Source organism: Herpailurus yagouaroundi, unplaced genomic scaffold (genome assembly GCF_014898765.1).
Source record: "Herpailurus yagouaroundi ecotype Mexico unplaced genomic scaffold, PumYag 28, whole genome shotgun sequence".
In the NCBI taxonomy this organism is placed as follows: domain Eukaryota; kingdom Metazoa; phylum Chordata; class Mammalia; order Carnivora; family Felidae; genus Herpailurus; species Herpailurus yagouaroundi.
Window position 1 is genome coordinate 168,044,573 of NW_024412376.1, and position 13,380 is coordinate 168,057,952.

The 13,380-nt window shown below is 68.0% G+C and overlaps 1 protein-coding gene across 5 annotated transcripts; it reads right to left on the reverse strand.

Moving 5' to 3' along the window:
- Positions 1–657: 657 nt before the first annotated feature.
- FGFR3 (fibroblast growth factor receptor 3) lies at positions 658–11,387 on the reverse strand. 5 transcript variants are annotated; one of them, XM_040489644.1, is made up of 16 exons: positions 10,677–11,384; positions 10,428–10,481; positions 8,385–8,557; positions 8,185–8,308; positions 7,910–8,100; positions 6,684–6,834; positions 5,134–5,330; positions 4,606–4,751; positions 4,091–4,212; positions 3,856–3,966; positions 3,587–3,777; positions 3,326–3,448; positions 3,096–3,166; positions 2,783–2,920; positions 2,518–2,623; positions 658–2,428 (listed from the first exon to the last, which is right to left on the reverse strand). In XM_040489644.1, the coding sequence occupies exons 1-16, from the start codon at positions 11,263–11,265 to the stop codon at positions 2,282–2,284; spliced, it is 2,634 nt and encodes an 877-aa protein (XP_040345578.1). In that variant the 5' UTR covers positions 11,266–11,384; the 3' UTR covers positions 658–2,281. The 5 variants fall into 5 exon arrangements, with proteins under 5 accessions (XP_040345578.1, XP_040345598.1, XP_040345587.1 ...); XM_040489664.1 differs by lacking the exon at positions 6,684–6,834 and adding an exon at positions 5,812–5,956 and having other exon boundaries at positions 4,606–4,754; positions 5,140–5,330; positions 10,677–11,383; XM_040489653.1 differs by having other exon boundaries at positions 5,140–5,330; positions 10,677–11,383.
- Positions 11,388–13,380: the final 1,993 nt, after the last annotated feature.

Here is a 13,380-nt window from a genome sequence, read left to right on the forward strand (position 1 = left end):
GGGGGGGGGGGGGGGGGGGCAGGCCAGGGATGGGGAAGGGAACGTCCAGGAGCAGGAGTATGGCCAGCAGAGTGGAGCCCACTGTCCCTGGGTCTGGTGGATCAGAGGCCAGGTGAGAGCTTTGCTTACATGTGGCTCCATGGGGGTGGGGGGGGTGGGGACCCACCTAGAAACCACCTCCCCCTCCCCAGCTGATTGGGGGGACGAGGGGGAGACCTCAGCCCCCAGAGCCCACGTGGACTCCCAAGAGCTGGGGGCAGCCAGGGGGCTTGGCAGGCCTACAGCCCCCCAAGGAAGGGGAGGCCCGCCCCGTGATGGTCTCGTCGTCCCTCCCGTGCACACTACGGTGTCTGCACCCCCTGCCCTTGGGGACCTCGGACTGAGGCAGTGAAGGCCACCGGTGGTCCTAAGGCTCTGCCCTGCCGGGGCCGTGCCCCCGTGCACTGGACACACTGGACCACGCTGACCCTGGCTCTGCCCAGGGCTTGTCCTATCCCAGCCAGAGACCTGAGCTGGAAACCTGTGGAGGGCTTGTGACCCAGGCAGCCGGTGACCCCGCCCTCCTCCGGGGGCAGACGACAACCTGTCCCAGGTGGAGAGGACCACACTGCCTGGGGTTGCAGAAGGGCAGGAAACCAGAAAGCACAGAGCAGGGACGTGAACCAGGTGTCTCTGTTTATTTTTTGGAAAGCGCATCTGCCAGTTTGGGCCGACACCTTTGACCCCCATGAGGCTGGGGACCTGAGAACAGAGACCACCCTGGACCGCTGCCCGGCTGGCGGGCCGATGAGCAAGACAGCCACCCAAATGCGGGCCATTAACAGTACAAAAAGTAACAAAACTGAATTCACGGCTTTCTCTCCCAAGCTTTGAAAGGTAGCAGTCTGGGCTATAAAAGTCTAAAAGCATTGCGTAAGAAGTGTTAAATCTACAGCAAATACATCTTGTAAAAACTCAATAAATTATATATATAGATATATATAAACTTGTAACATCTAATAACATCTGAACCTGCGTGCAGGGTTGCCCCCCCCCCCGCCCGGAAACTGCCTCCTCACTCAGAACACATGGCAATTAGAACTTGTATGAAAATACCAGCTTGCTTTGAAGTCCAAAAAATACATCTCCTAAAGAAAAACCCTATAGAAACCTAATTCCCCTGTGAAAGAAGGCCAAAGGAAATAAAATATCCTCACTAGAATCACCTCAAACTATTAACGACCCTTAAGGGTGCAAGGGACCTGGCTGGGCTTTGGGGTGAAGCCCTTAGCGGGCCCTCTACATGAAGCAGGAACCTTCTCGGCTGTTAATAAGTTAAAACTGAGACCTCTCTGCCACGCGGCTGGCTGAACACTATGAGCATGGGGGGAGAGGGGCACAGGGCCAGGGGTTCTGGGGGTCGATAAATAGCTTTACAAATATACAATTTTTAAAACAAAACTGCATTGCCAGAAAAGCCTCTCCATCTCCTGCTGGTTTTCGCGTTGATCTCCGCAGATCCCTCGGGAACTTCCCGGGCCGGCGGCTGCGCCTCCCTCCTGCACCCTCAGGGTCCCGTGCCCGTTTAGACCAGCCCTCCTCCCTCCGCATAGATATCTCTATATATACGTATGTGTAGATCCTGTACACAGCATCTATTTATATAAATGTACACTCATTTCTGGAACGAACCTCTCGGACAGAAGTTAAAGCCTCCTGCCTTCAGGTACCCGTAATTCAGTCTCCCAAGGAGCAGGGTGGGAAGTGGGGAGGCCTGGAGGTGGGGGGAGGCTGAGGGCTAGCACTCCCCCCCAGGCCCAAGGTGCCGCTTGGGTGGGAGGTGTATCATGGGGGGGCGGGGCGGGGGGAGGCTTCCCTGCAGGCTCAGCTTCGGCAAGTGGAGGGGCCTCGGTCCACGCTGGATGCCAGAGCTTGGCCGGCCCCCTCCCCCCCCCACCAGTGCTCCCGGCGGGGCAGCGATGGGTGGGGGGAGCCTGGGGGAGGGGCCCCAGGGAGGAGCCCCTTTACATTCTACATTCGGTCCCCCTGGTGCTGCCAGCACAAGTGGCCAGGAGGTCATCATACAGCAGGGCGGGCACCCCAGGGACCCTGCGCCGGGGTGCCGGGGGCCTCAAGACTCACGCGCTCACACACGCGCACACACACGAAGCTGTCTGTCCATCCGTCCACCTGGCCCAGGTCTGAGGCCCAGGCCAGGGGGCCCCTGCGGTCGACGGCGGCACGGTGAGCTGGGGTCTGCTCTCACATTGGTGGGGGCTCGGCCTGCAGGCCCGGCGGCCCTTCACGTCCGAGGGCCCCCGCTGCCAGGAGGGGCCGGAGGCAGCAGGTCGTGGGCAAACACAGAGTCGTCCCCCGAAGAGCTGGAGCTGGGGGTGTCCTGGCCGCCCGGGGAGTACTGCTCGAAGGGCACCGACAGGTCTAGGTATTCCTGCGGGGGGGGGGGGCGGGGCAGCCATCAGGGCCACGCCCCCCACGTGCCCCCTCCACCCCCGCGAGGTGGGTGGGAGCCACACTCACATCGGTGGACGTGACGGTGAGGATGCGGTCCAGGTCCTCCACCAGCTGCTTGAAGGTGGGCCTCTGCGAGGGCACCGCGTGCCAGCACTCCCTCATGATCGTGTACCTGGCCAGGCGCTCAGGTGAGGCTCCGGGCCCGGTGCCCGCACAGGCCCCGCCCGCGCTGGCTCCCCCCCCCCCGCCCCCCGCCGCGGGCACCAAAGCCACGCCCCCCCCGGGGCCCCAACCCGGCAGCGGCCGAGGGGGGCCCCCCCTGCGCACTCACAGGTCGTGTGTGCAGTTGGCCGGCTTGTCCATGCGGTGGCCCTCTTTCAGCAGCTTGAAGAGCTCCTCCACGGGGATGCCGGGGTACGGCGAGCCCCCCAGAGTAAAGATCTCCCAGAGCAGGACCCCGAAGGACCAGCTGGCGGGGAGCACGGCACCGTCAGCCCATCTGTCCTACCACCAGAGGTCCTGTGCCCTCTGCAGCCCGCCTGCCCCAGATGCACCCCACTGGCAGGAAGGGGAGATCGGCCACAGGAGCCACCGCTGGGGTCCCCCCGCCCTGCGTCCCACGCGGCCCCCGCCCCACCACGTACACGTCACTCTGGTGGGTGTAGACTCGGTCAAACAAGGCCTCGGGTGCCATCCACTTCACGGGCAGCCGGCCCTGGGAGGGCGAGGCGGGGAAGGGGGGGCACGTCGGTCACCAGATGCCCTCCTGGTGCCTGGGGCTGCCTACTCCGCACCCCCCTCCCCCAGCCAGGCCCACTCCGCACCCCCCTCCCCCCGCCTCCCCACTCCGCAGCCCTCCCCCAGCCAGACTCACGTTGGTGGTCTTTTTGTAGTAGTCAAGGTTGTGTACGTCGCGGGCCAGACCAAAGTCCGCAATCTTCATCACGTTGTCCTCGGTCACCAGCACGTTGCGGGCAGCCAGGTCCCTGTGGATGCACTGGGGGCGGGAGGGGGCAGGGCTGAGGCTCCCGCCAGGCCCTGACCCTCCCCCCCCCCCACCTCCCCTGCAGGCCAGGGTGCCCTTATCGGGCCCCCTCATGGACCCTGCGCCGCCCCCACCCCCCGCCCTGCTCACCTTCTGCGAGGCCAGGTACTCCATGCCCCGCGCCACCTGGTAGGCACAAGACACCAGGTCCTTGCAGGTGAGTTGCTCCTCGGGCAGCTTGCACGTGTCGAAGGAGTAGTCCATGCCTGGCGGCCTCCGCGCCCGCAGGTACTCGCGCAGGTTCCCCTTGGCCGCGTACTCCACCAGCACGTACAGGGGCCCTGGGGGCCCAGGCGTCAGAGGAGGGCCCCGCCCCGCCGCCCCCACCCCTGCGCGCCTGCCCGCCCCCCGCAGCCTACCGCCCTGCGTGCAGGCCCCCAGCAGGTTGATGATGTTCTTGTGTCTGCCGATCATTTTCATCATCTCCATCTCCGACACCAGATCCGACAGGTCCTTGTCTGTGGCGTCGTCTGCACGGGAGGGCAGGCGCATCGCATCAGGCGCTGCCGCGCCGCCCCGCCCCGCCCCCGGCCCCGGCCCCGCCCCTGCCGCCCGCACAGGCTCCCCTCGCCACATCCTTCCCTCCTCCCTCACCTTTCAGCATCTTCACGGCCACAGTGACAGGCTTGGCGGCCCGGTCCTTGTCAATGCCGATGGCCTCTGCCATGACCACTTGGCCAAAGCAGCCCTCCCCGAGAGGCTTGCCCAGGGTCAGCCTGGGGGCAGAAACCGAAAGGCAGTGAGCACCCACACCAGCTCAAGGCCCTGTACCGGACAGTCTTTGAGGCCTAGCGTCGCTGCCTCCAGGAAGCCCTCCACGCTTGCCCCCATGACTACTCATAGGATAAAGGACGTTGGCCGGCCAGCCTCTCACCCTGTGTGGGGCCATCCAGACAGCACTTTGCAAGGGGCGCCGACACCTCAGGAGCACCTGCCCCTGGCCCCGGCCTCCTCTGGTCGATAGTTGCCACGCCATCAACGGTGTGGACTCCTACCCGACACTGATCTGAGTCCGATCAGGTTTCTGAGTGGTGCCCCCTCCCCCGCCACAGGACCACACCCTGTGTGTGCCCCCACCCCCGCCGGGTCAGGGCCCCAGCCCCACTGACCGGGCCCTGGACAGCTCCCACTTGGGGTCGGCGGGCAGCTCGAGCTCGGAGACGTTGGCCAGCGCAGGACCCTCCCCGGAAGACAGCCGGGCGATTCGCACCAGCGGCGTGTTGGAGTTCATGGACGAGTTGGACTCCAAGGACACCTGCTTGGGTCGGCAGGGACAGGTTGGTGCCAAGGGGCCGACCCACAGGGTCAGGGGGGAGGGTGAGACACGCCCCAGGGGTGGCGGGGCCGTGGCTTTGCCCACGCGGGCAGGGCTGCTAAGGGGTGGGGAGGGGGGCATCTGACTTCCGCTCAGCCCTAAACGAAGGAAGGCCCTAGAAGTCCTACGCTGCAGGGTACCCCAGGCTCCTGGTGGAGCCCGCGCAGACCAGGGAGGGGGGCGGCTCAGCCACCGCGGAGACCTGCGTCCCCGGGAGGCCCCAGGCCTCCCGCACCACGGGGAGTGCCTGAGCTCAGGAGCCCAGAGGAGCGGGCCCCGGGGGGGGGGCGTCCGGGCGGCTCGGAACCCGGTAGCTACTTTCTGTTACCTGTCGCTTGAGTGGAAAGCGGGAGACCTTGTGCACGGTGGGCGAGCCCAGGCCCTTCTTCGGGGGACTGTGCAGACGGCACAGTGTCACGGCGGCCACCACCAGGATGAAGAGGAGGAAGCCTGCCCCGTAGCTGAGGACGCCCGCATACACGCTGCCCGCCGCGCCGGCCTCCAGCAGCTCCTCCTCGGCTGCAAAGACACCGTCTCGCTGCAGGCCGGGCCCCGCCTCCCGGGAGCCCCCGAGGGCCGGAGCCCCAGGCGCGGCGGGAGTGGGGGACAAGGGGCTCGGACCCCTGGTGGGGACGCCGAGGCCTCAACGTCCCCCTCCCTGAGGGTCCGCGGTCAGAAACGCCGGGGTCAGGAGGGGCGCACCCAGGAGAGCGAGAGCCCAGTGGAGCCGGCAGCGTTGACGCCCGCCACCGGGGTGACACCGGAGCCGCCACACGGGCTGCTGGGGACCGAGCTGGGGGGGTGGGGGCTCGAGGGAGGCCCCCTCGGAGGCAAGACGGCACGTGCACTTTATCCCCACACCAGCCCCGGCCAGGAGCTCTGCAGAACGAGGTGGCCACGAACCACGGCGTCCCCCGCCTGCCCTCGGCAGCTCCGGTGTGACCCAAGCCAGCGACCCCGAGAGGACAGGGACAGAGCAAGCAGCAGCAGGAGCCAGTACCTGGCAGCACCACCAGCCACGCAGAGTGATGGGAAAACCCGATAGAATTGCCCGCCAGACACGTGTACTCCCCCGCGTCCTCAAAGGTGACATTGCGCAAGGACAGAACCTCTAGCTCCTTGTCGGTGCTGTTAGCGCCCGCCGTCTACAAAGAGAGAACAGAGCGCGATAGGCGAGCGCCAGCACCTGCCACGGGCACCACAGCCACAGTCCACACGGCGACGGTCCAGCCAGGCTGCAAGGAAAACGCCGCCGCCACCGCCACCGCCACCACCACCACCGCGGCCGCGGCCGCGGCGCCACGGGTCCTCCGCCTCGTGCGTCCACACAGAGCCCGAAGCCAGTCCCTCCACCGGCGAGTCCTCTGTCCCAGGCGAGCGCCAGGCGTGCGGCCGGCAGCGCTGCACAGACGCGGCATGCGGGGTGAGCGCGTGTACGGGGCGGGGGCGGGCGGGGGGCGCCGGCGGACGGACACGCGCACGCGCACGCGCACGCCAACGGGGGGGCGGGGGGCGAGCGGGCAGCGGAGCCAGGGGCAAGCGAGGGTGAGACAGACGTACAGACGCACGCACACGCGCGCACGCACGCACACGCGGGGGAGGGTGGGGCGGAGGCTCACAGAGGGCAGCGGCCCCTGCCGGGGCTGGAGGCCTTCTGGGGGTGCGTGTAGGGCACAGGCAGGGTCAGCACAGGCCGCGGGGGCTCGAAGCGGGCGGTCACAGTGGAGGCCAGAGGCACCGGCACTGCAGAGGTGGCTCCGGCCGGAGCGCCATGCGAGCCGCAGGGCAGGGAGCGAGCAGGACGGGGGCGCACGGCCAGGGCGTCGGGAGCTGGAGCTCGGCGTGCCAGACAGCGTGGGACAGAGTCGTTACCTGCTTGGGGCCCGTGGACACGCAGCCAAAAGGCCTTCTCAGCCACGCCTATGAAATTGGAGGCTCGACAGAGGTACTCGCCCCCGTCACGCTCGGACACATTGGCCAGGCGGAGGCGCGCGTCGGCCTCCACACTCTCACTGATCCAGGACTGCGGGGACAAGAGACCCGGCTCAGGCGCGCCCTTGGCAGCCTGGCCGGGCACAGAGCGGCCGTGCGGGAGCAGGCCCCTGGCGCACACCCCGCCACGAGGGTGGCCCTCAAGGAACGGAGCGGGGGCTCGGCGAGGGCAGCCAGCAAGGCTGCCTGCGGGAGGCGGTGGCGGGCTGTGGTTTCACAGGAGGCCCCTTCCCCGCGTCCACCCACCCCGGCCCGGGGCCCCCCCCCCCCCCCCCCCGAGTGCGGCCCCGCAGGCGCCCCTCGGAGAGGCCCTCCTGGGCTGGCACTCAGCCTGCCTATCCCTGGGCTCCGGGCTGGGCCTGCCGTGACGGTGCCCGGCTCACGGTGAGCGTGTTCCCACGAGTGCAGAGAGATCACCACCGGGGCCACGGCAGCCTCCCCAGGCAGATCTGGACCCCTGCTCTCAGCCCAGGCGCCTGGCCCCCACGCCCCCACCGGCGGCCGACGTCTCTCTTCGGGCTGAGTGTCGCAAGCACCCCAGCTCCGCGGCCCACCCCACCCTGGGGCCGTGGGAACCAAGCTGAGGCTGCCCCAGGCGAGGGCCGAGGGAGCCAGGCGGGCAGCGAGCCGCCGCGCTGCACAAGCACTGACACAGCCCGCTCGGGGTGACACAGCCTGATCCCTGATCGGGGCGGCTGGAGGAGCCGCGGCCTGCGCCTGGGGCCCAGAGCTCGCCCGGAGGCCTAGGCTGCCCCCTGCCTGCCCCCGCCTCCCCCCCGGGCCCCTGAGCTTGAGCCCGGCCCAGGGCGCTGCCTGCAGGCCCACCCTCAGAGCAGAGGGGGAAACTGAGGACTCACTGCGGGGCCGTGTGCTGCCCGCCCGACATGCTGGGACCCAGCCCAGACTCCCCAGCCAGCCCCCGGCCCCCAGCCCCCTCCGGCCCCCGGCCTCCGGCCCGCCAGTGCCGGGCCGAGCCCTCCGCCGCTCCTTCCCCGACGGTCCGATGCCCGGGCCCCACCCGCCGACCCCGTAACCCAGTCCCCGGCCGCTGGGGGCCAGCAGGGCCAGGCCCCAGGGCCCCGGGCTCGGCCGGTGGCGGTACCCACCTTGAGCACGGTGACGTAGGGGGTGCCGTCGGGCCCCACTTTGCTGCCGTTCACTTCCACGTGCTTCAGCCACTGGATGTGGGGCTGGGCGTCACTGTACACCTTGCAGTGGAACTCAACGTCGCTGCCCAGCACCGCCGTCTGGTTGGCCGGCAGCCCCGCCTGCAGGATGGGCCGGTGCGGAGAGCGCTCTGCGGGGAGGGCACGCGGGGCTCAGGGGCTCGCTCAGGCCGAGCCGTCGGGCCCGCCCCGCCCCCGCCCCCGCCGGGCCTCACCCAGCACGTCCAGGGTGTAGGTCTGTCGGATGCTGCCGAACTTGTTCTCGACAACGCACGTGTAGTTGCCGCGGTCCGACGGGACCACGCTCTCCATGACCAGGCTCCACTGCTGGTGTCGCAGCTGCGGGCGGGCACGCGGGTGAGCAGGCGGCAGCCCTGGGCCCCCACCGGCCGGCGCCACCCGCCGCCAGGCCCACCTTGATGCCCCCGATGCGGTGCTCCCCCCGGAACTCCTTGCCGTTTTTCAACCAAGAGATGGACGGAGTGGGGTTGCCGGCGGCCGGGCAGCGGAAGCGGACGGTGTTGGCGGCCGGCACAGCCAGCAGCTTCTTGTCCATCCGCTCGGGCCGCGTCCAGTAAGGGGCCCCGGCTGGCAGAGGGGCGCGTGAAGGCCGTAAGCAGGCTGCGAGCAGGGCACGCCTGACCACCCCCCCCCCCTGGGGGGCCGGGCCCCCCCCCCCCCCCCCGGGCCTCTGTGGCCTCCCTGGCACAGCGGGTGGGGGGTTTGGGCCCCCCCCCCCCCCCCGCCTTGGCGGGACAAGGCTCCCGCCGACCCCCAACACCGCCTCCCAGCATCCTCGAAGCCAAGCCACACATCCCCTCCTCTCCCTGTCCGCTGCCCCTAAGCACCCACACCAGCCAGGAGGGCCCAAGGGTCCAGGATGATACACCCTCACCCGGGAGCCTTCGAGACACAAGGGTATCTCCCAGGGGAGCACCCAGACCACCCAGGGAGGCACCCACAGGGCAGGCCCGCTGAGGGGAGACCGGGCCAGCGGAGGAACCGGGTCAGCCCAGGTCACAGAGCCCAGCCGGACGGACCAGGGGCCGGGCTGCGGAAGCAATTTACCGGGACATGAGGCCCAGCCACCTGGAGAGCCCAGAGTCTTGAAGGTGGCCAGACTCTGAGACCCAGTCACCCACCCTCTCTAGCACTCCAGGGTCTGCTGGGCAGTGGGAGGGGCCGTGGTGACACGGCAGTGACTGACATGGCACGTGGGAGGCCCTGCCCCCTTCCTGGTTCTCAGGGTTGTCCCCGCCCCCACCCTAAGTGGTTTCCATCCTTCTTTGGAGCTGAGGTGGGGACCGCATTCCTGCCACGGGAAGTGGGCAGGCAACCCCCGGACAGGGACGGGACACAGCGCACCCCTCACCCCCAACCCCTGCCGCCTCCAACACAGCCACCTCGCAGAGGAGGGTGCTGAGGCCCAGGCCGGGGGCACTCCCGGGGCAGAGACTCTGGGGTGACCCAGGGAGCCCTGCAGGCCCAGACGATGGTGGCTGAGCACAGCTGGAGACATTGCCCTTGGAGAGCAGCCCTGCCCGTGACCCCCAGAGCCCCTGAGCCCACCGGGTTTGGGAGGGGGGTGGTCAGATGGACCAGGAGCACTGGGCCTGGAGTTTTGCTCTAAACTTCCTGGCAGCCAAAGGACAAAGGGAAAAGGGAAGAAACCCAGCGGCCCCTCAGCTTTCCTGCCTATCTCAGAGCCCAAGGCAGAGCTGCTGCATGAGTGTCCCGGCACCTGACTCCTCTCCCGTGTCCCCACCCAGCTCTGTGTCCCTGGCCGGCCCCTCCTCACCTCTTTGCCCGCTAGACCCCACAGGGCCCCCCAACCGTGTCCCACATCTCTCGGCCTGGCTAACCGGGCTCCTCGGAAACAGCCCACTGCCCCTCCCTGCCCCCCACCCCCCACGACAGGCAAGGTGGCCCCGCCACCATCCCAGGCTGGAACACCCCGGTGGCTGCCGCCCCTCCTGCTCTCCCGCACCCGTGGCCTGTCACCAGCAAGTGCTACGGTATCCCCTGTACCATCAACACCCGCCCAAACCTGGTGTCCCCGGCGCCCACGGCCACCCTCCTCCCCCACCTCCTGGGCCCCCGACCCCTTAGCCCACTTGGCCCCACAGCAGCCCCCTGAGCCCCCTGCCCTGCCGTACTCACACCCGGCACAGGCCACCTCACCCGAGGCCGCAGCGGCCTCCTTGCCGCTCCTCAAGCCCCGTGCAGCACGGTCCCCCCTCCCCCAAGCTGGGGCGCACAGGCCCAGGGCCCGCTCGAGGCCACCTCACCCCGAGGAAGACCCCGCACTCGGTGGGACCCTGGGGAGGTGGCCCCCAGGCCTCGGTCTCCCACCTGCCTGTGAGCAGGAGGCCCCATTCCCAGGGAGCACGGGGCTTGGCAGTTAGGAAGGCGGGTCCCCAGCCCTGACTCGCCCTGCGCGCCTGGACCCCAGGCTCACCTGTGTCCTCAGCCTCATCCTCTCCGTCTTCGTCATCCCCGGAGGACGGGGCATCTGAAACGCAGGCAACAGAGCGTGTGGCCGTGGGACGGGTGCCCCTCGCCGTGTCTCCCGTGCGGCACCCTCCTCTCTACCAGGGACCACCGAGACCCCCAACGTGGGGAGCTGCAGAGCACTGCCCCGAGACCCGCCCCCCCCCCTCCCCCCCCGGCCGCTCAGGGAGCTCGGAGGACCCCGGCGGGCACGTACCTGTCACGCGCACGCTGAAGTCGCATAGCACGCGCTGGGTAAGCCGCTGCCGGCAGCTGTAGGCCCCCGCGTCCTCGTGGGAGGCGTTCAGCACCTGCAGCCGCTGAGGCCCCACCAGGATGCGGTCTGAGGGCGCCAGCCCCACACCGTCCTTGACCCAAACGCTGGGCCCTGTGGGACCACCTGCAGGCAAGTGGCAGCTCAGCTCCACGGTGTCCCCGCTGCCAAAGACCAGCTGCTCCTGCGGGCCGGGCTCAGGTCCCGGGGCCTCTGTAGGTGATATGGATGTGACCCTAAGGCAGGAGCCCCCAGAGCGGGAGCACCGGGCGCCCGGCACCCCGGGAGGCACCACGGCGTGCCCACTGCATCGACACGCGGTGGAGGCCGCAGGGAGGGGGCTCGGCGAGGGCCCACATGGCCCCACACGAGGGAGGGACCAGTGTCCAGAACTGTGGTCCTGCAGAGTGCCCCGTGAAGGGCGGGGGCGGAGGGGGACAATATTTTCCGGCCGGTCGCCGGAGCGCTGACATAGACCACACGCGTGTGAACGGACGCATGCGGCCCAGCGCACACCCATCAGAACGTGCATAAGGGCGCTGAAAATCCAAATTTCAGTGTAAGTAAGTCTTCTTTGTTTTTCTTTTTTTTAAGTTTATTTACTTATTTTGAGAGAGAGAGAAAATCCTAAGCAGGCTCTGCCCTGCCACCACGAAGCCACACGAGGGGCTCGAGCTCACGACTGTGACATCACGACCTGAGCTGAAGTGAACAGACGCTTAAGCTACCGAGCCAGCCAGGCGCCCCCTCCTTGGACTTGCTCATAACCATTTAGAAACGCAAACTCCATCCCGAGCTCACAGGCAGTGCCTCACACGCCTCCGGCTGAAGCAGAGGCTGGAGGCAGGGACGCTGGGCTGGGGACAGGGGCGATTTGCCCCAGGAGGATGGGACCCACTCGACGCCCCCCCCCACCCATCATCCTGGCTTCGAAAGCAGTTCCGGACCGGAGAGCAGACGCTCGGCCTCATGAGAATGGAGCCGGCACTGGCCACGGGCTGGTTACCAAGAGCCGGCGCACCCCGCGGGGCGGGTCAGGGCGGGGGCTCTCCGGGACGAGGGACAACTGCACCGTGACTAGAGAGAAGGGTCTTGCACGCGAGCTACACCTCAGTGGTACACCGAACACACAGTAAGAAGCAGGTCGTAAATAGGATACTACGTCTGGACAGCGGTGTCTCACAGGCCCGTGGGGGGAGGGGACCTGGGACTCCCATTTCACAGCCGAGGACACGAGCTGTAGGAGGTGGGACTTGTCCAGACTGAGCCAGCGAGCAGGCCAGAGCAGGCCAAGGTGCCCTGGCCCACCTCACCGTGTACACGCCACGTTGGGGTAGAGGAAGGAGCCTTGCCAAGGGCGGGAGTCCACCGGAGAGCCCCGGGGTCCCGCACCGCTGCCCCGCGGCTGCCTGCCTCTCAAGGGGCCGAGGCCTGAGATCCAGGGACACATCACTGGCGGGGCTATCACCCCCAGGCCTCCCTGCCAGGGCCAGACAATGCCCGGCGGGCAGCCTGGGCTTGGGGCCCGGGACAGGGGTGGGTGGTCCCAGCGCCCAGGCCTCCTTCCCCAGACCCAGCTGGGTCAGTTACATCATCACTTGTCATTCTGCCGACGCGTGGCCTAGATTCGAGGGCCCAGCTGCCCGCTGTTAGCCACACCGGCCCCTGGCTCCCTGGACAGTCCCAATTCTGCCCACCCACTTCAGGTGGCCTCACCAGCCCCGTGCCCACCGGGAGGGTCTCTCAAGTACCTCTGTGCCTGTGTCCCTGAGGGCCCCACTGTCGGAGGACTCCTGACCCGACCTCCAGCCCCTCGGTCCCGGCCACTGTGTCCTGTGGAGACCACCCAGTGCTGGGAGCGGACTGAGGCCCCCCAGAAGGCGGAGAACAGGCTGGTCATGGCAGCCTCAGCCCCAGGCCCCGGCCCAAGGGCAACAGTTGTTGGTTCCGGTTTGGTCTGGGCAGCGTCAGCAGGTCAAGCCATCCACACAGTATATTCACTTCAACCCGGTCCAGTGTGGGATTGACGGACACAGAGCAGCCCCGGGGCCAGCCATGCCTGGCAGCCGTCCGCTGGTGGGCGGAGGGAGGTGGGGGGACGGGACACCCCTGGACCAGGGCAGAGACTGGCAGAAATCTCTGCCTCCAGTAGACCTGATCCACCAGGCCCACCCTGAGCCACGGGAGACCCTGGGGGTGACCCACCAGTGGCGTGAGTGGGTGGTGTCAGGTAGGGGGACAGAGAGCAGGCAGGACTCCAGGTGACAGGCATGAGCGGATGCTAAAAGTCACGGTCTGGCTCCACTCGGGCAGTGGCTGGGGCGTGTGCCGCTCGGTCCCAGGAAGGGGTCTTTCCCGATCAACAAAAGGGGGCTCTGGGGCCCACACACACTAGAGGGCGGAAGTCCTATGTGCCACGGCAGGTGCCCACATGCCACTGAGGGGGGTGAGCACAGGCGGAAGGTCTGACCCTGTGGGTCCCACGGCGCCTGCTCCTGGCTGCCACCCCCGCCCCGGTGTGGGCCACACGCCAAGTGCAGCCCACAGGCACAGCCACGGACTACTGCGTCCTGGGAGGGCCCAGCTGGGCTTGCGGGGATGTCCCCAATCAGTGTCCTCCTGACTGTTACTAACTGGCCTCATACCC